General features: G+C 38.2%; 1 protein-coding gene across 2 annotated transcripts in view; it reads left to right on the forward strand.

Moving 5' to 3' along the window:
• Nucleotides 1-22258, forward strand: part of LOC109105099 (fibronectin type III domain-containing protein 3B-like) — a 122744-nt gene that overhangs the window by 81286 nt on the left and 19200 nt on the right. For both annotated transcript variants that reach the window (XM_042773608.1, XM_042773616.1), the window contains exons 7-17: nt 5784-5842; nt 9057-9214; nt 10337-10396; nt 11493-11631; nt 15011-15064; nt 15406-15530; nt 16881-17055; nt 17572-17658; nt 19531-19669; nt 20893-20964; nt 21415-21533. In XM_042773608.1, coding sequence (XP_042629542.1) covers nt 5784-5842; nt 9057-9214; nt 10337-10396; nt 11493-11631; nt 15011-15064; nt 15406-15530; nt 16881-17055; nt 17572-17658; nt 19531-19669; nt 20893-20964; nt 21415-21533 — 1187 coding nt within the window. The remainder of the gene's footprint in view (nt 1-5783; nt 5843-9056; nt 9215-10336; nt 10397-11492; nt 11632-15010; nt 15065-15405; nt 15531-16880; nt 17056-17571; nt 17659-19530; nt 19670-20892; nt 20965-21414; nt 21534-22258) is intronic.

Below are 22258 nucleotides of genomic sequence, written 5' to 3' on the forward strand. Positions count from 1 at the left end.
ACAATGTGTTTGTTTTTCTGGGAAGTCCCTCTTACAGCTCTTACAGTAAAACAATGCACAAACTGTGTCTGTTTCTGTGGAAGTGTTTGTCTGTGCCAGGATTATTAATGGTGGTTTTGCTAAATGTGCTTGTGAAGACAAGCCTCTAGATGCAGCTGCAGTTCTATTGAATCAAATCATGTACATGGGTAAAATTATATGCAAATATAAATAGTAATGCAAAGATGTGAATAGCAAAGTCAACTCATTTTCACTGTCCCCCAAAATAATAATTTTTTTATATCTGTATGTGCTAGAAATATTTGTTATTTCATTAAATGTTTCTTTGCCATTTTTCCTTCACAATATATATTTTTCTTCACTAAAAAAAAATGTGTGTGTGTGTGTGTATATATATATATATATATACATATATATATGTGTGTGTTGTGTGTGTGTATATATATATATATAATATATATATAAAAACCAGTAATTATTCAACTATAAATTATACAGATATAATGTAAAATAATAATAATAATAATTTTGAATCCGAGATCAGATGGTCATTCACAGCAGAAGTATTTCAGACATTAAGATATAAAATAAAATGTGTGCAAGATAGAAATAGAGTGGCACCTGTGGAGATTGTGCCTCTGAGCGTCCAGTGCCGGTTCAGTCTCTCTGTAGCTCTCAGAAATCTCGTTCCCTCTGCCTCTCTCCTTTCCTCTCTATTCCTCCTCTCTGTTCTAGCCTCTGCCAACTTTTTCCATTCTCTCCAGTTCCCTTCCTGGAAGCACTGGCGTATCCCTGTGTCCCTTGGCAGTAGTGAGGCCATGCATCTCTGCTGTGAGCGAATGCCACTGAGAGTCCCTCTGGAGATAGCAAGAAGCATGGTGCTAGCACACTAAAGGCAAGAGACTGATGCTTGGCAGTTGTGGAGAAACAAGAATCCATTCTGCTGAGGGGGCTGGCAGTCTCTGATACTAAAACGAAAGCAATCAATTGTTTTCGCACACCTTAAACTGTTCATCCTACCACACGTGTTGAATGTCAGTTTGATCACATGGCTAATTTATACAGCTCCATTAAGCCTTTAGCCCAAAAGAGCAAACATTTAGAAAGATAATGATAAATTCTCATATGTGCATGCCTCATTTCTTTACAAAGGATGATTCTATATTATATTAATGTTCCACTAACTTGTGTGATCTGAAGAGTTTTGGCCGCTCTCTCCCATCTCACTGACATTACACATAGTGGGGCAGAAATGTCATCAAAATGATAAAAAAAAAAAAAAAAATGTCCATTTAATGAGTTTCTATTTCTATAAAATATGCCTATGATATAGCAATTAGCCTATTTACACAAACCAGTTTTTCTCTTCTTTCTAATATCTGCAGGATGCACAAATGTACAATAAACAAGAAGTTACTGAGTAACTTTCAGACACAAAATTCCGTTTTGCTACGTCAAAAAGAAAATAGAGCAAACAGCAGAACCGCTGCGTCTCCGAGCAACACACTGTTTTGTTCCTCAGCGTTACACTATGGTTTTACGGACCAGTAAATGATTCAATCAGGATATGAGTACAGTCGTTTGCGAATACATCATACTGTAGCTTTTTAAACGACTCTGTTGATTTAAGGATTCAGCTCATTCATTAAGTCTTAAGTGTCAATTTTTCGAGATTTATGTATACATTTATGTAAAAATGTTAGATTTATACATCATCTGAAAGCTGAATAAATAAGTTTTCCATTGATGTATTGCTTATGGGGATCGGACAATATTAGACCGAGATACAACTATTTGAAAATCTGGAATCTGAGGGTGCAAAAAAATCTAAATACTGAGAAAATCACCTTTGAAGTTGTCCAAATTAATTCTTGGCAAACATATTACTAATCAACAATTAAGTTTTGATATATTTACAGTAGGAAATTTACAAAATATCTTAATGGAACATGATCTTTACTTAATATCCTAATGATTTTTGGCATAAAAGTAACATTTATCATTTTGACCCATACAATGTTTTTTGGCTATTGCTATAAATAAACCCCAGTGACTTAAGACTGGTTTTGTGGTCCAGGGTCACAGATATTATATTTAAACTTCATAATTTATGCAAAGTCCATCTATGGATTTTGTTGATAGTGATTTCATTTGATGGTTAATAGCCGACATGTCTTTTTATTTGTATTGAATTAACTGATTAAATTTAAGAATCCGACATAAGAGGACACAGATATGATAATATATATATATATTTTTTTTACAAAACTAATACATCTCTGGCTTTTTTGCTCAGTGTTATTTCAGGGTTTTGAACTCTTAACTGAGAGAACACATCCTGTTTACATCTAAACTTTGACTAGGCTAGACATGTTGCATATTAATTGAATCTCAAAGAATATTTTAATTTTTGTGTATTTTGTGTTACTCCATTATGATGTTCTAGTTGAGGGCATCTGTAGTGTATAGGTATAGGGCCCAAACATAACCTCAAGCTCAGGGGCCCTCAGCACCCAAAGTCCTGCCCTGGTTGTATGTTGGTGTGAGTGTGAGAGCGAGTGCGGGTGTGCTGGGGCAGTGGTTCTCAGGGAGGCACAGGTTTGTGTGAGAGAGGGATTAGACAGCCAGCTGTTGAGCAGATGGAATGAGCGACTGGGATCCTGCAAGTCTTTCTCTCTCTTCCCCTCACACAACTTCCCTCTCTGACCAACCCGTTATTAGTGATATTTTCAGCAAAATTGTGTATGATTTTCTTTTTTTTTTGATCTGTTTTAACACATTTCTTTATTTATTTGGCATTGTTTGTGTTTTATATTATGTTATAACAGATATAATTTGATTTCCAGGCAGACTAGTCATCCTGAACGTGTTCTGTTAGTATAGCCACAACCTCAGTTTGTCTTTCCTAATGATCGTCTGGTTGACTAAGCCATTGCTCGTCATTTTTGACAGTTTTGTATGGACTCACAGCACCTTTCTGGTCACTAATCAAGAATGTGCTGTTGCGTTTCGTTCCACCAGGGAGCATAAATGAGTAGAGTACACATGCCTCTGCGCAAAGATGAATGAGTCTACAAAAGAACTCTTTATTTTCGGGGTGAAGGGCATGAAAAATTCCAGGAGGCTTTCATCTAAAAGCAAACAAACAAATCGGTCTTCCTAACAGAATCGGGGACTGTGAAACATGTTTATGTCTGACTGATCATCCCTCCTGATAGCAGCAGCCTAATTTCTCTATCTGCAACCCCTATTCAGGATCCTAGCTAGAGGGTGTGAGCTTTTTTTTTAAGTGCTTGTAGCAGTTCTATGGTGCTCCAGAGCTCAAACACAGTTACAAACGCACACAGACATGTGGGTGTAGTTACTGGCCTGACTGTTTGGCGTCTGTAGCTCTGTGGGTGTTCTTGGAGACTTTTTTCTGATAGTCTGCAAATTCAGTTTTGGATGTTTACCGGCTAGCACCTCCTTTACACATGCACGCTCTCATTCACATAGAGCTAAACACCCAAACACTTCACTCACACTGTAGCTCTAGACCTCTGATGTCCAAAGAGAGATTTCCATGCTGGTTTAAAGAGTGTTGTAGGGTCAAGTGTGAGCTCTCTCATTTAGAGCATGACCTATATAACCTTTGACCTTCAGGTTATTAACTATGCGAGCTGTCCAAGGGCTTTTGCTATACAGAGTGTTTTTAGCATGTTGCTATGTGGCTGCTAGGGTATTATGGTTGATTGTTAGCAATGGTTCAAGGTTTGGCTGAATAGCATGGTCTAGTTAGCACCTGCTGGTAGATCCTGTTACTACACCCTAGATGATCTCAGAGCTAACAAATATGGACTAAAAGCTACAAAACTCCAATTTTGCATATTTACTGTGACTCTACAAAGATGACTCCATCTTTCATATTAGGGTGGATTTAAATGAGTGCTCTGTTAATGGCAAGAGTAAGGCGACCTCATATTCTTCCACAATTACTCATCATTTCTCAGTAATAACTCAATTTGTCACCCCTAACCCCCATAACCCCCGCCCCAACACACAGACATAGACAAAGCATTAGTAAGGTTTCTGTCTCTCGGGGAAGCCAGCATTCGCTGTGCCTACCTCCCAGGGTCATGTTAAGGTCATTGTGTATGACATCACTGTTGCCATGACTCTTGAAGGCCCAGAGGCGCTGTGAATTCCCAGTGAGCTCTCTACTCTAGAAATACATACACACATTGATCATACACATGTAGTGTATTTGGGTGGATGACAAATAATGTGTGTATGAACTTTTTTTTTTTAGCATCAGTTTTTTTTTTTTTTTTTTTTTTTTTTGACTGTGTATATGTATTATATTATCATTGCTTTGACTGGACAAATTATCATCATTATTTCATTTACAATTAATATGAAGACTAAAAATCTTGAAATTTAAAAATGTTAAATTTCTGTAAAAAGATTGTTAATATATAGTTTGTTTGTATTGATTTAATGGTTTAAATCTATTAATTTTAATAAAATTGGTAGCTCATGCAAATATGAGTCTGCTCAGCAGTGTCTGTATATTGTATGCATTTTCCCCTTTATCCAGTAACAGTAATGACAAACACCTTCAAAGCTCATGGAAAACCCCTGATCCAAAAGTGTAGGAACCCTAAATTATAAAAGATTTAGAAAAATGCTTTTAAAAATAGTTTTAGATGAAACTGTTGGTGTCAACAGCCCATTTACACACATACTGTATATACTTTTCTTTATGATTTAACTACTCATACTGACACTCTGGAAAAGGAAACTCAGAAAGGGGAGACAAATGTCAGTAGTTTCTCCCTCAGGTGAATTACATCAGCTCTAAATGCTATATAATCCACTCTCACTTCAGTAAGCCTTTTATCAAAAGAAGAGAATTTTATGGATTCCAAGGGGAGGCCACACACACAAACTCCTCCGTATGCATTGATTTACAACACAAACATCCAGAGAGTGAAATCAAGCATGAATTTACTTCCCAGAGGAGAAAAGTCTACTCTTATGAAGGCTCATGTGGATCCTGTGTGTTTGGGTCCACTGTGGAAATTATAAATCAGGGGTTAGTGTTGCATTTGTGCTTGTGTGTGTGTATAACCACATGAGGCAGTAAAGATTTAAAGGTATTCTGTCAGACTGTCTGTCGCTGATGTTCTGGTAGCTTAAGTGAGCTAATCCGGCCTTGGGAACATGAGGTAATTGAGCATTTTTTCCACGTGCGGATTTCAATTTGGCATGAGAGTTGCATACGAGTTATGGACATGATTCAGTATTGAGATGTATAAGCACAAGCTCCCGACAGCTCGTGTGTCTGCTTTGCCAGCACTCTTTCAGTGGGATCTGCAGGCTCCTCTGTAATTCTGGAAAGTTTTCCAATGCCTTGTGCAAAAACTATTGACGCAATGCAAAAAAGTCTTCTGTTTCTTCTCAAATCCATAATCTGTTTTCAAACACATTGCTGGTTTCTCATCAACTGTGTCTAATTATTCTTCAGAGATGTCCATGACCTGGAAAATGTAGTAGTGGTTACAGGAATACAGTAGTTCACCTTAAAATGAGAAAAGAAAAAAAAAGTTGTCATTTGGATTGGGAGCAACATGATAGAATATTCTTTATTTTTGGATGAACTATCACTTTAAGACTTTATACTTTAATCTCCTGTTTAGTTTCTGACGAAAACCTGACCCCTGCTGATTCATAATGGAATAACACCCTTTTGTCTTTCTGTTTTTCTGTTTTTCTCTCTATTCTCCACTTTCTCTTGCCTGCAGATCATGATTCAGAAGCAAAGAGAGTTCAGGATGTTCTCTCGGGAATGGAAAAACCACAGGTGGGTCTGGAATATGAGTTAAGAAGTGAAAAATACTAATGGTTTAATGTTATGAGATAAACATGATGTCCTTTATTGGCCAAAGGAAAGTACAAGCTGCAAATGTAAGCAGACAAAAATACAACATGACATGATTAATTGTTTTAAAATGTCATAAGGAGGACATTTGGTAAAAGTCACAGCAATTATTTCAGATTTGTTTACAATTCCAAACTATTCTCATTGCAGCCACAGAGTGGCAGCATTTTATTTTGTTTTTATGATCCTTTGTCAAGCAGTGGTTGACTGGATGAACATTTCCATCAAAACAATGTTTTCTGACCAATATGTTTTGCTCCTTTCTTTTCTCATCTGTTCACTAAGCTTTCTGCTCTTCCTGTTGTTCAGTTCAGAAGTATCTAAGGACACCCTGTCACTTCAAGTGATAATCCATAAGTGAAACTAACCCATAGTCATCAATCATCTTTTCTGTTTTGAGTTTTTGTTTGCATGCATTTGTTTGTGTGTGATTTGAGCAGCTTTCTCATTTATATTAATCCCTCATTATCATAACTTTAGTGACATTAAGGCAGCAAAGAAGAAAGTAAGTGACGTGATGGAAAATAAGTGTTAACACTGCATATAAAACAAATAGTCTAGACTGACAGAGATTATATTTTTATTATATTTAATAATGACAAACATTTAATTCAGGCATATGTTTCCCTGTCTGTCTGTCTGTTTCTAAAAACTACACCATTGACTGTCTATATATTACATTATAGGAATACTTGATATCTGACATTGACTAGTAGCAGTACTTTCTACAGTATATTGCCTCTCCAACTTTACGTTGTTTATAGTACATGGAAAATGCAATTATATCCACTACAGTTCAAAAGATTTAGGTTAGTTAATTTTATTTCTCAAAGAAATTCATACTTTTATTCAGTAAGTAAACTTTAAATTGATCAAAAATGACAGTAAAGACTTTTGCATGGTTGCAAAACAAAAATAATAAATGCTGTTTTTTTTAACTTTCTAAATGCCAGTTTCCATATAATTAGTAAGCAGCACAACTGTTTTCAACATTGATAATAGTAAGAATTGTTTTTTATTTCCAGAACAATATTTAGAATGATTTGTGGTTTTTAATGTTGATTTTAATAATGGAATTATTGGGAATAATATCTTTTTGGTCACAGGAATAAATTACATTTTAAAATATATTAAGATAGTAAACTGTTATTTTAAATGGCTATTAATAATATTTCTGTTTTGTTTTATTTTTTTATCAAATCAATGCTACCTTTGTGAGCAAAAGAGGCATTTTTCTTACATTTAACAATCATACTGACCCCAAACTTTTGAATGGTAGTGTACTGTATACATGCAAAATAAAAAAAATAAAAATAATAATACTAGCATTCCATTAATGGGAGAAAATGTGGGGTAAAATGCAGGAGGACAGAAGGAATATACCATGATGAATGCAGGAGGCTGGAAACATCTGTGGCTTAATGTGTCTCAAGGTGAGGCATTCTGATGGGCTGTGTGGGATTGGAAGTAATGGACTTCAATTGGCCCTCATCCTCATCTCTGCAAAAGTCTGTAATGGAGCTGCCTTTCTGGTTCAGTTTCTTTATGTACTTGAATTTAGCTGGTGTAGCTCTCCCAGCAGATCCCAAAACAGAAATTCGGGCCAACCAATTCCTTTGTATGTCTCATGTTCAGTGGCAGGTGTGAGTTCTCTACCACGTCATGCACTCCACTTCTCATTATAGTTGATGCAGTTCAGGATTGATTCATGATCCAAAGAAATAAAGCAAGATTATATTTATGACAGCTTTTACAAATACAAGCTGATGCAATCATAATTTACCACTTGTGAACTGAACAGTAGGGGGTACTGTCACTAAACATGTTACCCTAAGGCAGGGCAGGGCAGCTTCGGTCCTGGAAGACCACTGTCCTGCAGAGTTTAGCTCCAACCCTTATCAAACACTGCTGAACAAGCTATTCAATGTCTTCAAGATCACTAGAAAGCTACAGGGAGGTGTGTTTGATTCGTGTTGGAGCTAAACTCTCATGTGACACTAAGATAGTTATTTTATACTGTAATAAGATTTCACAATATTGCTGTATTTACAGTATATTTGATCAAATAAATGCAGCTTTCCTGTGCATCAGTGACGTCTTTCAAAAACATCAAAAAATCTTTCCAACCCCAAACTTTTGAACTCTGAGCTTTTCACTTTGGTGAAAGTGTTAAAGTGTCTCTGTGAGAAAGCCGGATCTGATGGCAGGCGGTTTATTGAGAACATATTGCTGTAGCTTCAGAAGTGCCAGTGGCAATGCTAGCTGTGCACATCCGAGAGGCAGCAACCATAGCTTATCCACAGACGTTCTTTCACCTGCAGTTACTCTTGCCTCAGGACAGATTGTGTTTGAGAGCAGTTTGGTTTTAGCCTTAGATTGCTTCTGCCTGACTGAAGCTAGCGTGAGACGTCTGCAGCTCATTCATGTGAGCGTTATTCCCTCATACACCATGTTACGTTGAATTACCTGTTAACAGAGGAGTTATAGCTGCTCTGTCTATTTCCATTTAGACCTTCAGTTCTGTGTTTAACACATAAATAGCTGGCCTTGTAGAGGTATAAAGCTGTGCAGATTGTAGACCTAAAACTAGTTAGCGTCAGCCTGTGGTTAAAAGTTAAGGAATGTTCATGTTTTGTTTTATGCTTGTACAACATAAATTACACACAGTCACCCTAAACATTTTTAAAAGCATAAAGGCATTTGAGTCCTTTCTTACCTGACACAGTGGACACCGTTTTTTTTTTTTTAAACTTGTTTAGTGATCCATATTTCTTTGTAGCCTGCTCCTTTTTATCTGCAGGTCTATAATCCTGGTAGATTTTGCAAATGAATGGTTTTACAGCTGGGTTAGCTGTGTGTTAACCTCATTATGAAATCACAAACCCACAAACTCTTCAAAATGACTTGCGCCTTGCAATTTTTGCCTTAAATTGGAATTGGCTGGTTTGCTGGAGCTCTTTGCAGCAACCATCTGAAAGCCCAGTTTGAGAAAATCACTGTGTTTCTGGATTGTTTTTAAAATGTCATTCACTTTTGTTGAATTCAGAGTCTTGGATTATAATAGTGATTTGTTTGTTGTTTGCTTAGTAATATTGTTTCAGGTTCTTGAAGCTGTTTCTTCTGTGTTTATCAATAGGTTGTTAATGTCCAGGCCCGGACAGCACAACTGACCTGGGCTCCACCAGCAGGCCTCCAGAACAGAGACAGGAACAGTAACGGACACCCGTTAACCTGCAGCTACGAGGTCTCTCTCTCAGACAAGGGTCGTAACGGCCAGTACCGTGCTATCTATAGGTAAGATAGACTGGATTATAATCACAGAGGAGCTGTGCCGTCTGCTCAGGATCCTTGAAGTCTTTATGTTCTCATAAATTAACAGCGTTCACCACAAGGAAGCAAGTTAGACATGAATATATCATCCATCGAGCAGAAAGAATCATAGGATGCAGCTTGTTCTCCCATCAGGATGTGTATGATTCAATATCCAGAGAGCAGACAGGAAAGATAATCAGACCCCTAACACCCTGTCATCACCGCTTTGAAGCATGAGTCTTGAAGCATGACTCAAAGCTCAAAGCTTCAGACTTAAAATAAGTAACAGTGGTGCTGGTGAAATTTTACTTTATATTATATTATATTACTATTCAAAACGTTGGGGTACATTTTTAATTACCTTTTTTGGCAAGAAATAAATATTTTTATTCAGTAAAGATGCTGTTGAATTTTTTATTTATCAAAGAACACTGGAAACCTGTGGTTTCCACAAAAATATCATGGTAAATGGTAAAGGGATATTCTTAGTTGATATTTTATCCATAAAAACTTCTTATTGACCCCAAGTTTTAGAACTATAATATCATTGAATATCATAATTAACATATTTTTAATTTTAAAGCCATTAATAAAATATTTTATATAAATATGGAACATTGCTGCTAAAATACCCTTGTTAATACAGTTTCTAATTTGTATTTGTGCATAAATAAATTTTTCCTGTTTTCTTCACCACTGTTTATAACATTGTGGATGTTTAATATGGTTTTAACTTACACACTACTTGTGCTGCGTTTGAAATTGGTTTGTGCATTGCCTTTCAGTTTGGTCTCCTGGTTTTCCTTTTGTTGTTTTTTTTCACACTCAAAAAGAAAATGATAGGGGATAATCTAAAAGAATGGGGGAGTTTTGGAGTTGCACGAATTCAATATCTAACAAAATATAGTCACATTGCAAGGAAAAATGGTTGCTGGAAACCCTAAAATCTATTAAGGCAAAAACAATCACAGTTTTCCCCTTTAGCACAATAACTGAACAACATCTCTTATGAAAGTCAATTCTGTGCTTTGAACGCCACAGCTCTATTGCTGGCATCCATTAAGGTGAGTAACCATCATGTATGTGTGTATTTTCTTTTTTCAGTGGAGAGGAGTTGGAATGCAATTTAAAAGATCTCAGACCAGCAACAGACTACCATGTAAGGTAAGTGTAGCTGTCAACTTTATTTCTTGCAATCTGCCATGTGCAAGAACGTGTGCTTCAAGTAGCTCAACTCTTACTGTGATCAGAGCCCATTGTCACCGAAATGTATGTTATTTCGGATGATCAGTATTTTTATTACAGCAATCTAATTATCTGCAGTAGTCTTTTTTTTTACATAATCAAAGTTAATGTTAATGGAATATTTCTCATCATTTTTAACTTCCACATTTCTTTAATGACCTCAGCTTTCTCTAATGGTCTGCCTATTACCTATGATTAATTGAGCCGAAAATGCCGTGCATCACAGCACTGGAAAGGTCAAGATTAAATATGATGCATGTACTGTTCCTCAAAGAACCTTTCAAGCCCACATTTGATATAATCTGTGCCGCCGCGAATAGGCGCTGTTAGTCTATTCTATCATCGGGAGCTCTTATTAGTGGAGAATCCAGTGCTGGAGGTGGGTTTGCTTGGATCCTCATTAAAACGCACGGAAATCGTCGGCTGAATTTTCTGTCAACCTTTTACCCCTGGCAACAGTTGAACTAGTAACTAAATATATGTTCTGATTAAGGGATGGTGGGAGACACTCCGTCTCTGCAGTTAGATGTGACCTTGAATGCACTTCTTGTCCTTTAGAGTTATTATTTTTTGCTCTTTTTAAATCCGAGCAACCTGTTGGGAAATGTCATGTGGGTCTAGATGATTTTTGTCCCACCTTTTCCAGCACCGGAATAAGCAATGAGTGTAGTGTAGTTTTAGCTCATCTTTTTCTAAAAGTAATTTCCCAGCATTGTAAAAGCAATGTGCACTTAATCAGAACATACATTGAACTTCTGATCGTAATGTAGTAAAGTATTAAACAAGGCACAGCTGTGCTTTTGTTCCTGTAACTCAAATGGCACTAGAAGTGCCAAGGTCATGAGTTCAGTTAGTGATAAAATGCACCTTGAATGCACTATTAGTTTCTCCCTAAATCAATCTTCTGTGGAACACACAAAAGTGTTTTCCCCCTCACTGTTTCTGCTATAAATGCAGTATAGTTGACTTTGAATGAACTATGCCTTCTAAATTTATGTGTGTTTGTCTTTCTCAGAGTGAACGCAGTGTGCAATTCTGTGAAGGGTTCGTGCTCTGAGGTGGGGGCTTTCACCACCCACAGCAGTACCCCAGACTGCCCGCTGCCCCCTAAACTATCCCACCGCACTAAGAGCACGCTCACCCTGCAGTGGAAGGTGAGATCACTGTTTATCACATACTAGTATGGAAGTTAAAGCCATAGCTAGATAGTTCACTGAAAGTACATTTTAGCTATAAGTGTCACAATGCGTACTATGTTGGAGCGAGGAACGTGGAGACGTAGGAGTCGCAGGAATAATAGTCTTTAATAGACAAACCAAAGGGTAACACAGGGTAGGCAGGAGACACACGTAGCATCATCAGGAGATGAACAATACTGGACAGGGAACATATGGCAAACAACACTTTAAATACAGGACGAAACGAGGTAATTGACAAGATGCACCTGAATCAAATGAACACAATCAAACAAGGGAGAAACTGGGTCACGGGGAGCACATGGGGACAGAAACACAACAAAACAGGAACACAAGTCTGACCTGAATCAAATGACCCCCCCTCCCGGAAGGCGTGTCCTCGGACCGTAGAAACAACAGAGGGAGGGACGGGTGGGACCTTGGGAGGAGGCTCGGGTGGAGGACGGACACCCGGGAGGAGGACGGCCAACAGAGTCAAGGGTGGAGACAACGGAGGGAGGAGCCAGGGAGGAGCCAGGAGGAGCCGGGGCAGACCAGATGGAGGGAGGAGACCGGGAGGAGACAGGAGGAGCCAGGGCAGACCAGATGGAGGGAGGAGCCAGGAGAGACTTGGAGCAGGCCGAGCCAGGCGTGACCCAGGCCACAGCCATGATGGCAACCCACGGTGGAGCTGATGGAGGAAAGAGCCATGGTGGAGGAAGGGCTGATGACTCCAGGGGGGCGACCGACAGCGGCGGAGCAGGAGGAGCCTGAGGCAGAGATCCGATGAGCCAGGGCGACGGGGTGGATCCGGAGGGCCAAGGCGGAGCAGATAGCTTAGGTGACCGAGATGGAGGCGGGGATTCGGAAGGCCGTGTTGGAGCTGGAGTGACAGAGGACCAAGGAGGAGCCAAAGGGAAGGAGGAGCCTGACAGAGCCAGAGGGATGAGGCGCAGCCAGAACAGTGGAGTCCCGAGGTGACGGATGGTCGGCGACAGACCAAGGCAGAGCCGGAGGGATGAGGGAGCCCGGTGGAGCCAGTGGACTGCCGGGCCATGGCGGAGAAGAGGGAGCTAGGAGCCATGGTGGAGCTGCTGGGTCGACGGGCCAAAGCGTAGTATGTGACTCAGAGGCTGGAGGTGGAGGCAAGGGATTTTGCAGCCATGCTGACAATGGAGACTGGGGCTGCCTCTGGAGCAGAGGGGCTGCCAAATGACAGCAGTGGAGGAGGCAGGAGCGGGAGGGTGGGTGGGCTATTTCTGAGCCTCTGGGCTCTCAGGGCTGGTGTGCGCTGCCCACACACACCCAATCAGACAGGGAAGCAACAGGGCTGGCAGACAGTTCAGGGCAGACTGGTAAGTCCAAGGAAGGTGGGAGGAGAATGAGCATGTCCACATATATATCTGCCTCCCAGTCTATTAGGTCCTTCTCTAGGTCCAGCAGTCCCAGATACACAATAAGCTCACCCTCAGCCATGGTGCAGTGGGCGGAGCTCCTCTCCATGCTCTCGCTGTCCACGGCTTTTTTCTTCATGGTGAGCATTTAAGCCGGCTCTCGCACCTGGTCTGACATCACTAGCAGCTCCTGTTCTGCGACAATCCAGAGCTCTGTCACTCCGTGTGGCGATGGCTCGTTGGTCATGGTGGGCTCGGGCTCTCTGTCATCCGTGGGCTTGGGCTTGCGCTCCACGCAGTAGGGTGATGGGGGCATGGGCTCTGGGTCTGGCTTTGTTCTGGATCGGGACCAGACGCTCTCCAGAAACCGGATGAACACCTCCCTCCAGTTCAGTCCAGTGGTGTCTGGGAGGTCAACGATGGTAATTTGCCCCGATCCAGAACAGTGAGTTCCACGCAGTGCTGTTGAACGCTGTTAAAACAGCAAGCTGGCTGAGTTCAACTGCATAATTCAAGATGTATTCTGTCACTATGCATACTGTGTTGGAGCGAGGAACCCAGAGACGTAGGAGTCGCAGGAATAATTGTCTTTAATAGACAAACCAAAGGGTAACACAGGGTAGGCAGGAGACATCATCAGGAGACAAACAATACCGGACATGGAACATAGGCCAAACAACACTTTAATACAAGACGAAACAAGGGTAATTGACAAGGCACACCTGAATCAAATGAACACAATCAAACAAGGGAGAAACTGGGTCACGGGGAGCACATGGGGACAGAAACACAACAAAACAGGAGCACAAGTCTGACAATACGTTTGTTTTGTTTTTTGTTTTTTTTTAAGTTTTATAAAAGTTGAGAGCTTATTGCAAATCTAAGGAGCCTGATAGATTTAAAGGTAATGTTTCATTTTTCTTACTAAATTATTGAAGAGATCAAGAGAGTCCACCCAAAAATGAAGATTGTCACTATTTACCGATCCTCATGTTTTTCCTCAAACCTACTGTATATAACTTTCTTTCTTCTGTGGAACCTAAAAGGGGGGAAGAAAAAAATCACGCTACCCTTTTCTATACAGTGAACGTGAATGGTGACCAGGTGCCTCAAAAAATGCAGAATGCATCATAAAATAGTCTATATTACTCATGCACTAAATTTTAGGCTACACTTACTTGCTCAAAAATACAGTAAAAACAGTTATACTGTGAAATACTATTACAACTGCTACTATTTCTAACTGCTTTGTATTTTAATGTATTGTAAAATGTAATGTATTCCTGTGATGGCAATGCTAAATTATGAGCATCATTACTTCAGTCTGCAGTGTCATGTGATCCTTCAGAAATCATTGCTGATATGATGCTCAGGAAACATTTCATATTATTAGCAGTATTGAATTAGAAAACAACAAGACCAGTGTGCATGTGAGTATATAGTATATAGCACACAAGACGTATGGATGTTGATGGTCCTTTTTATAGTTCGACAGCCCCTAATCACTAATTATGTTCATTATACGACAAAGATAAACATGGACATTCTGCTTTTTCTTTATGTTTTCAGCATAAAAAAGAAATTCATAAGGGTTTTGGAATGACATAAGTCCATATAAAGTAGAGTTAAGTAGAGATTGTTCTCATTAAGATAGGGGTGTTCAATTCGTAGTCGACTCAACTACATTTACTTTAAATCCAAACAGATCAGGAAGAGAATACAAGATTGCACTTGTTATTAAAAAACATTTTTTTCTTCTCTTGACACAAAACCTTAAATTTCCATTATTAAAACAACACACTTTTGGCATGACTGTCCAATATGGGTAATGGCATTACCTTGAAATGCGTAGCCTGTTAACATTGTTACCTAACACAAACATGTCAGTGTCTGAAAGATTTTCATCCAGTTTTCTTTCTTTCTGTGCAGTTCTAATTTGTTTCTTTTTATATTTCTCCTCTCAGGCACCAGTCGATAATGGATCAAAAATCACCAGTTACCTTTTAGAGTGGGATGAGGTATTGCTATATATGTATATGATTTTTTGACCTTTTTTTAAGACTTTATAAAGTTTTTCATTATTATTATTACATTTCCTTTTCACATTTTTAGTAAAAAGCCCTTCTGGATGAAATGCATTTCAACATTTTAAACACTAATGATGTCTCTTTGACATCAGTCCTCTCACATTCACTCTATTTAAAGTTTCATATCTGAGTGATGTCTCTGCACTGTTGCTACTCATACATTTCTCACTCCAGCCATCATTACAGTGGTTTTAAGAAGCTGAATGGCTTCAGTGATTTTATGCAATGTAGTGACTGAAATCTATGTGTTAATCATCTACTTCATCTATTAGGGCAAAAAGAACAACATTTTCAGAGAATGTTACTTCGGTAGCCAAAGGCACTACAAACTCACTCATCTGTGTCCAGCCATGGCCTACACGTTTCGAGTGGCGGCACGCAATGACATAGGAATGAGGTATGCCTGATGAATCACATGCATAACATAAGTATTTACATGCTTCTACTACGTATTACAACACATTAATCTTAATGTTACATACTGTACTGTATAGTATGGATTGTGTGCAAGTTGGGATACAGCCAAATACTTAAACATTGTTCGCCAACTATGTTAGGAGGATTTGGAGGTAATATGAGGATAATAAGGTTCTTTCTATGGGTTGCTGTACAGGATGCATATCATTAAACCCTGTGTGTGACAAAAAAATTCAATCCCATTATCCCTCTGTAATCTGATCGTATCACCAATCACCATCCCTCAAGTCTTAATGGAGGAGGAGAGCCATAAAGTCACCTTGATTCAGGAGAACAGACAGCCACTGGAGCGCTCTGTCTTTCTCTTTTGCTCTTGCTCTCTTCTATTTCTCCACTGCACCCCCTTTATATTTTTTATAATTTATGTTGATATAATTAAATATTATTATTTATTCTATTATATCATTTTATTAAAAAAAGAGAAACAACTTGATTAAGAAGAAAAGCCAGTTGACCCTCACACAAATCTACAGAATATATCTATGAAATATGTAACGCTGGGTCCAGTAGGCGGAAATGTAGTTGTTGAGGGAAGATGGTCATCACTCTTGAATGTAGCTCCATCCCACTTCTCCTCCATCTCCTGACATTAATACCAGAGGCACATTCAGAGAGTGAAGCAATATGCTGAAATATGAGACTCCACCTCCAGCAAACCACCCTTTGCCCAGTCTGAAGAGGACAACTTTTATTACTTCCTTAACTGAGAGAAGCTCATTTTGTTTCCCAGTGGCAGTTATAGACACTCTCCTACTCACAGTAAATTCTGAGGGCTCTAGTAAACTTGTCACTACCAGTTAATTGGAAGAAACCAGATTTAAAGCCACTATCAAGAGGAGAGGAAAACTATTCAAATTCCTCATATCAGCCTGGAAGTTATTCATATTGGAGCAGTGTTTAAAAATAAACTCAATTAAAGTGTCCGACCTGAGAGTGATACAACACAGTTATTGCAATGAGATGTTGAATTTTTTGCAAAGTTTATGCAAAACACATTTACACATTCCTAACGGATAACCAAAAATTTAAAAACACAATTCCTGGCCGTTTTATGGCTTCTTGTGTGTGTGTGTATGTGTGTGTGTGTGTGTGTGTGTGTGTGTGTGTGTGTGTGTGTGTGTGTGTGTATATATATATATATATATATATATATATATCTATATATATATATGTGTGTGTGTGTGTGTGTGTGTGTGTGTGTGTGTGTGTGTGTGTTTGTGCATATTTTTATGTAATTCTGAATATTTTCTGTCTCCTTTTTGTTTGTCAGTGGCTTTAGTCCTGAGGTGGTCTTCTACACGACTGGAAGTCTGCCCCACCTGCCCCACGCTCCTCGGCTGGTGCGTGCCGGCATCACATGGATCACGCTGGAGTGGAGCCGACCAGATGGCTGCACCGCAGAGGAACTTGTCACATACACGCTGGAGATCCAGGAGGAGAACATTGTATGTCATTTAGATGACAGTGTCATCAGTTATAACATGAAAACAACCTACTACAATTCAGCATACTTGAACCCAATGGAATTTGGTTGCTTTTGGAATTTAGAAACTGATCATTAATTAGGATGGGAATCATTTTTCAAAAAATACTTGAATCAAATCATTTTCATAACATTCGACTCCAATTCGTGTTTGGATGTCTGCATTGTTCCACCAAGACAACAGATAGTCAAATGTCTTTCTTTTGAATTCATATTGTACTTAATGTATATGCAACACTCATGAGAATTACTGTACAGTATAACATTTAAATGTTACTGAAAAATAGTAATATTTTGGTTTATTATATAGTTACTGTGGAACCAGTTATTGATGGGTTATTCTCAAATAGTATAAATCGTGACGTGGAACCGTAATCAGAATGATACGAAATTCCTTACGATTCCCAATGCTACTTGCTGTAGTGTTAATGATAACATAAGGTCACATAAGATGCTGTTTTATGGTCATTTTCTGCAGGGAACAGAGTTTCACCCAAAGTACACTGGAGAAAACTTGACATGTACTGTAGAGGGCCTGAAAAGAAGCACGCAGTATAAATTCAGGGTGAGTGAATCCTTTTTTTTTGTGTTATAGCTAGAATATCACAAATTGTGTGCAAATTGTCATTATTGTGTGACTTACAGAGCTCATATGATTATGCACCACTATCACAATGCATATCTTTTACATAAAAAAAGAGTCCCTTGGTTATCCTGAGGGGCAAATATAGATCATAACATGATTTGGGAATTTGGAAAGTAACACAATCGTGCAGAGGATGCTGGAAACTGTGGGCTACTTCACTGCTTAGGACAAGCCAAGGTACAGAAGTATCACAAAAAGTTACAAACAGGCCTACAGTGAATTCACACTTGTTCAAAATCTGTGGATATACATCAGACACCAGATTTTCAATTTTAGAGTTGACAGACAAATGTGGTCACACCTGTTTTTTAACTTATGTTTACTACTTTTTGATTTGTTGTGGTCTGTGAGGTAGTACAGTAGATGGTTTGACACAAAAGAAAAACTACAAAAACAGATTAAAGACATTCGAAGAGATTTGAAAGCTCACATTTGCCACATATGCAAATGTATTGTTATTGCAATGGTCAAAATGCACCAAAGAGGTGCATTTGTCTGTTTTGAAGAGAATAATGCTTTCTGTAAAGTCCTGGTCAAATATTAATTGCAAAGTCGTAGTGACCTCATGTTTTGGTCAAGCGTAGTGTAATAGTTATTAGCCAGAAGTGTGCAGATTTTAACACATGCTCTTCAAAGGCACACAGTGTTTTGTTTACCTGTGTGGGTGAGTAACTGTATTTGTAGGTAGCGTGTTAGTGTTACAGGGATATCTGACAAATTAAGCCTAGAGTCAGTCATTGTTAATTACAGTGGCAACAAACTGCTTTAACCTCTCTCTGTGCTCCACTGACTCATACCACAGTTGTTTTTTATTGTCATCACAGATATTTTCTTCTGTCACATTCATATAGTGAACTCTCCAATCCAATTATGAGTGAACCGCAGCCCACGTCAAGTGCTGCTGTAATGCAGTGAGTGGGACTGGCTTAAGTGCTTTCATAATTAACTGTAATTCCTTTGAATGGTGCACACACCTCTTGGGTTTTTTGCATTTTTTTTAAGTGGAGGCGTCCATTAAAGTTGCAGGTGCAAATAATGGGAGTGTGTAAATGTGTTATGTCACTACCTCTGCATTTGTGATGGTTTGTTTACGTACAGAAGCTTTTTATTAGGCTGTGTGTAAAGGTTTCTATTTTTGTAATAATGTTATGTTTTATATGCATGAAGAGGAGTCTCAAGCGGTCAGATTTATTTATCATGCGTGTTTTTTTTTGACTTCTGTAAATATATTTTTCATCAATATATCAAATATTGCTATAGCTCATAGTTAGACTTAGGGTATGGAGTCTATTTGTATTCTTTTTCCCGGATATGTCCTGGCTGGGATTTCTGAATTACCTAAAATGTCCAGGTTTTGTTTTCCTACTGACATGCTCTCTGCAGTCCTCATACATTATATGTATCTGTATTTGCATTACTTTGACTGTTCTCTGTAGATCCCACCTTCTCTCACCTGGCAATTATGCACGATACCTGCATGCTATTGTAACACTACTTTTCAGTCATTACCTTAAGCAACCATGAAAACAACATGGAAAAAAGCCAAAACTTTGACATTTAGGCAATTTAGAAATCCCAACCAGGACAAATCTGGGATCAAGAGAAAGTATGGCCACCATAACATAGGGATTTAAACAAAACCCATATGAATGAATGATATCTCAAAGCACGCAGTTCAACAAGAGTGCTTTTCTAAGCAGACTTACAAAGTTTACCTGGTGGCAAAAAAATGCTGGTGTACATAATTAAGCTTGTTCTGGGTTTAAACAATCATGTTTTTGTGTCTTGTAGCTCATAGCCTCGAACTTGGAGGGCAGGAGCAGTCCCAGTGAGGTACTGGTGTGTAAGACCAGTCCAGACAAACCTGGACCCCCCTCCAGACCCTGCATCAAGGGCCCTATCAGACCCTACAGCTTCAGTGTCAAATGGGGTATGGCTTTTTGTGCAGCTGAAATGTTCATTTTGAGTTGCTGTATTTGCTGAATTGGTTTCTGACTGAGAGGGAAATTGGAAATCTCATTTATGTATGCAAAAAGATGCAATCTGTTTTGCATTTGAGCTTGACCTTTTGAATCTTGGAACTCGAGAAGAAATATCTGCAAATGTAATATTAATATAAAAAATTAAGTTGTAAGGTTCGTATTTACAAACCTACATAAAATGTAATGTCCTATAGTGCTGGTATTGCTCTCTCTCTATCTGACGTGTGCGTCATCCAGCCGCACACCATCTCATCTTGACATCTTCTTTGGTGATGCGCTGCTTGGCTCCTGCCACTTTCCAATTCAGTTCCTTGTTTGCAAACACAAGTAGGACGAGGTCTGCAATTGTATTGTGTTCTCAGTGTGATAATTCCCTCTTTATATCCCCATAGTAATGAACCAAACACTTGATTTCTAACAGCTGCAATAAACTTCAAGGGCAAATGTATAAAATTTTGTTTCGACTGAGAGTTTTTGCACAGTCAATGCAAAGGGAGACAACAGTTGTCAGGTCTAAATACCTGAAGGGTGAAATCAAATTTCCCTCAATCTTTTGAAATTAGTTTATTAATACAATAAAAACATGCTGTAGGTTTCAGTGCTTACAGTAGCAAATAAAATACTTAATTCTGGCTTAATGAATGCATAATAAACTGTAAATTACCAAATTACCACATGTTTTTGGCATAAACAACATAACTATATTCTATCTTGTTTTCTTTTTATTTATTATAAAAAATGACCCTCTAACACTAGCATTCTCTATTCTTTTTCTATTCTATCTACTTGTTTTTTTTATTATTATTTTTAAAAAAAAACCTTGCTACTTGTACTGCATTAGGCTAACCAAGACTTGTCACAGAACTTACATATTATTGTCCTTTTGTTGGTTTTGATTGCTTCTATTGTCCTCATTTGTAATTTTCTTTGGATAAAAGTGTCTGCTAAATGACTAAATGTAGAAATTACATGAAAAATGTGTGATCTGACCCATTTAATAGTTTTTATTCTGCTTTATTTCTTTTGTACCCTTAAATAACAGATAGCAGTTTAGCTGTTGTTCAAATACTTTTCAAAGGAACTCTATATATTGTATGGTAAACACATGTATGGTGTGTGTGCGTGTGTGTGTGTGTATTTCTAATATCCTGTCTGTATTATCACGCTACAGATCCTCCACAAGACAATGGAGGTTCAGAAATCTTGAAATACCTCTTAGAGATTTCAGAAGGAAATTCTGATGGTATGTATTAATGTATGCAACACCGATATATCACTTTGACATGCTTTGTGATGGTCACCATCTGTCTGCATGTTTAAGTATATTTTTGTCCTTGGTTAATTACATCTCAATTTTATTTCAAAAGTATTTAGACATCCATCTTTTCGTTTTTTTTTTCACATAAACCCTTTCATAAGAACGTTTCTGTGGTTTTTGTGACAATTGCATTTTTTTGTCTTTTCTTTCACTTTTGTTCTATTTTTTTTGTCATTGATTTTTTTTATTTATGTGGGATTTTATATAGACAAAAATAATTAGTATATATAAAATTTTTTGAATGTTAATTTTTTGATTTGTGTTTTATCTGGCAATGAGTTCATTAAGCTTTGGGAGCAGTTGCATGAATAACTGACTGACTCCCTGACATTTGTCCTGTGAATGTTTAACTCTTTGATTTCTTGTATTCCATAGCCAATCAGTGGGACATTGCCTATAGTGGGCCTGCCACAGAGTGTGAGTGTGAGGACTTGAAACCTGGCACGTTGTATAGACTGCGCACTTGCAGCATCAGCACGGGCGGCCACAGCCAGGTAACCGCTTACATCACATCTGTCCAAATGTGATCCCAAAAGAAATGCATTCAGAAACAATAGAGAATTGTTTGTATACAAAAAATGGCTCATTTGCAGGAATAAGTAGCCTATGTAAATTGCAATTCACAACAATAGAAAAACAGTCTGTTTGAATAAAGCACTGAGACAATGATTCATTTTACAGTATTTATTGAACACACCATATAAACATTCACAGAGCAGAGTGGGAAATGTAAGAATTTAACAACTGGTTATACCTCTTTTGGCAGCGGTAACCACCATTAACCTTTTCTAAATGATATTGTGGATCAGATCTGCACAAAGTTCAGGAGGAATATTCACATTTTTTCAGTTATTCTTGAAGTGTCTGGTGTCAGCAGTAAAAAACGTCTGTTGTTACTTTCGAAATATAAAGAATGAGATTTAGTTTTATTTTTTTTAGAAATCTAGTCCAATATTCATCATACTGTATACTGTAAACTACCATTCAAATGTTTGGTTAGTAATTTCTTTTTAATATTTTTGAAAAAAAGGGACACTTAGGATCACCAAGGTTGCATTTATTTTATGCAAATTAATATATAAAATAACTATTTTAATATAATCTATAATATATATTTGAATGTAATTTATTCCTGTGATGGTGAGGCTGAATTTTCAGCAGTCATTCATCGTTCCAGTAGTCAGTATCGCATGATCCTTCAGAAATCATTCTAATATGC

The sequence above is a fragment of the Cyprinus carpio genome, chromosome A2 (assembly GCF_018340385.1).
Source record: "Cyprinus carpio isolate SPL01 chromosome A2, ASM1834038v1, whole genome shotgun sequence".
Lineage (NCBI taxonomy): Eukaryota > Metazoa > Chordata > Actinopteri > Cypriniformes > Cyprinidae > Cyprinus > Cyprinus carpio.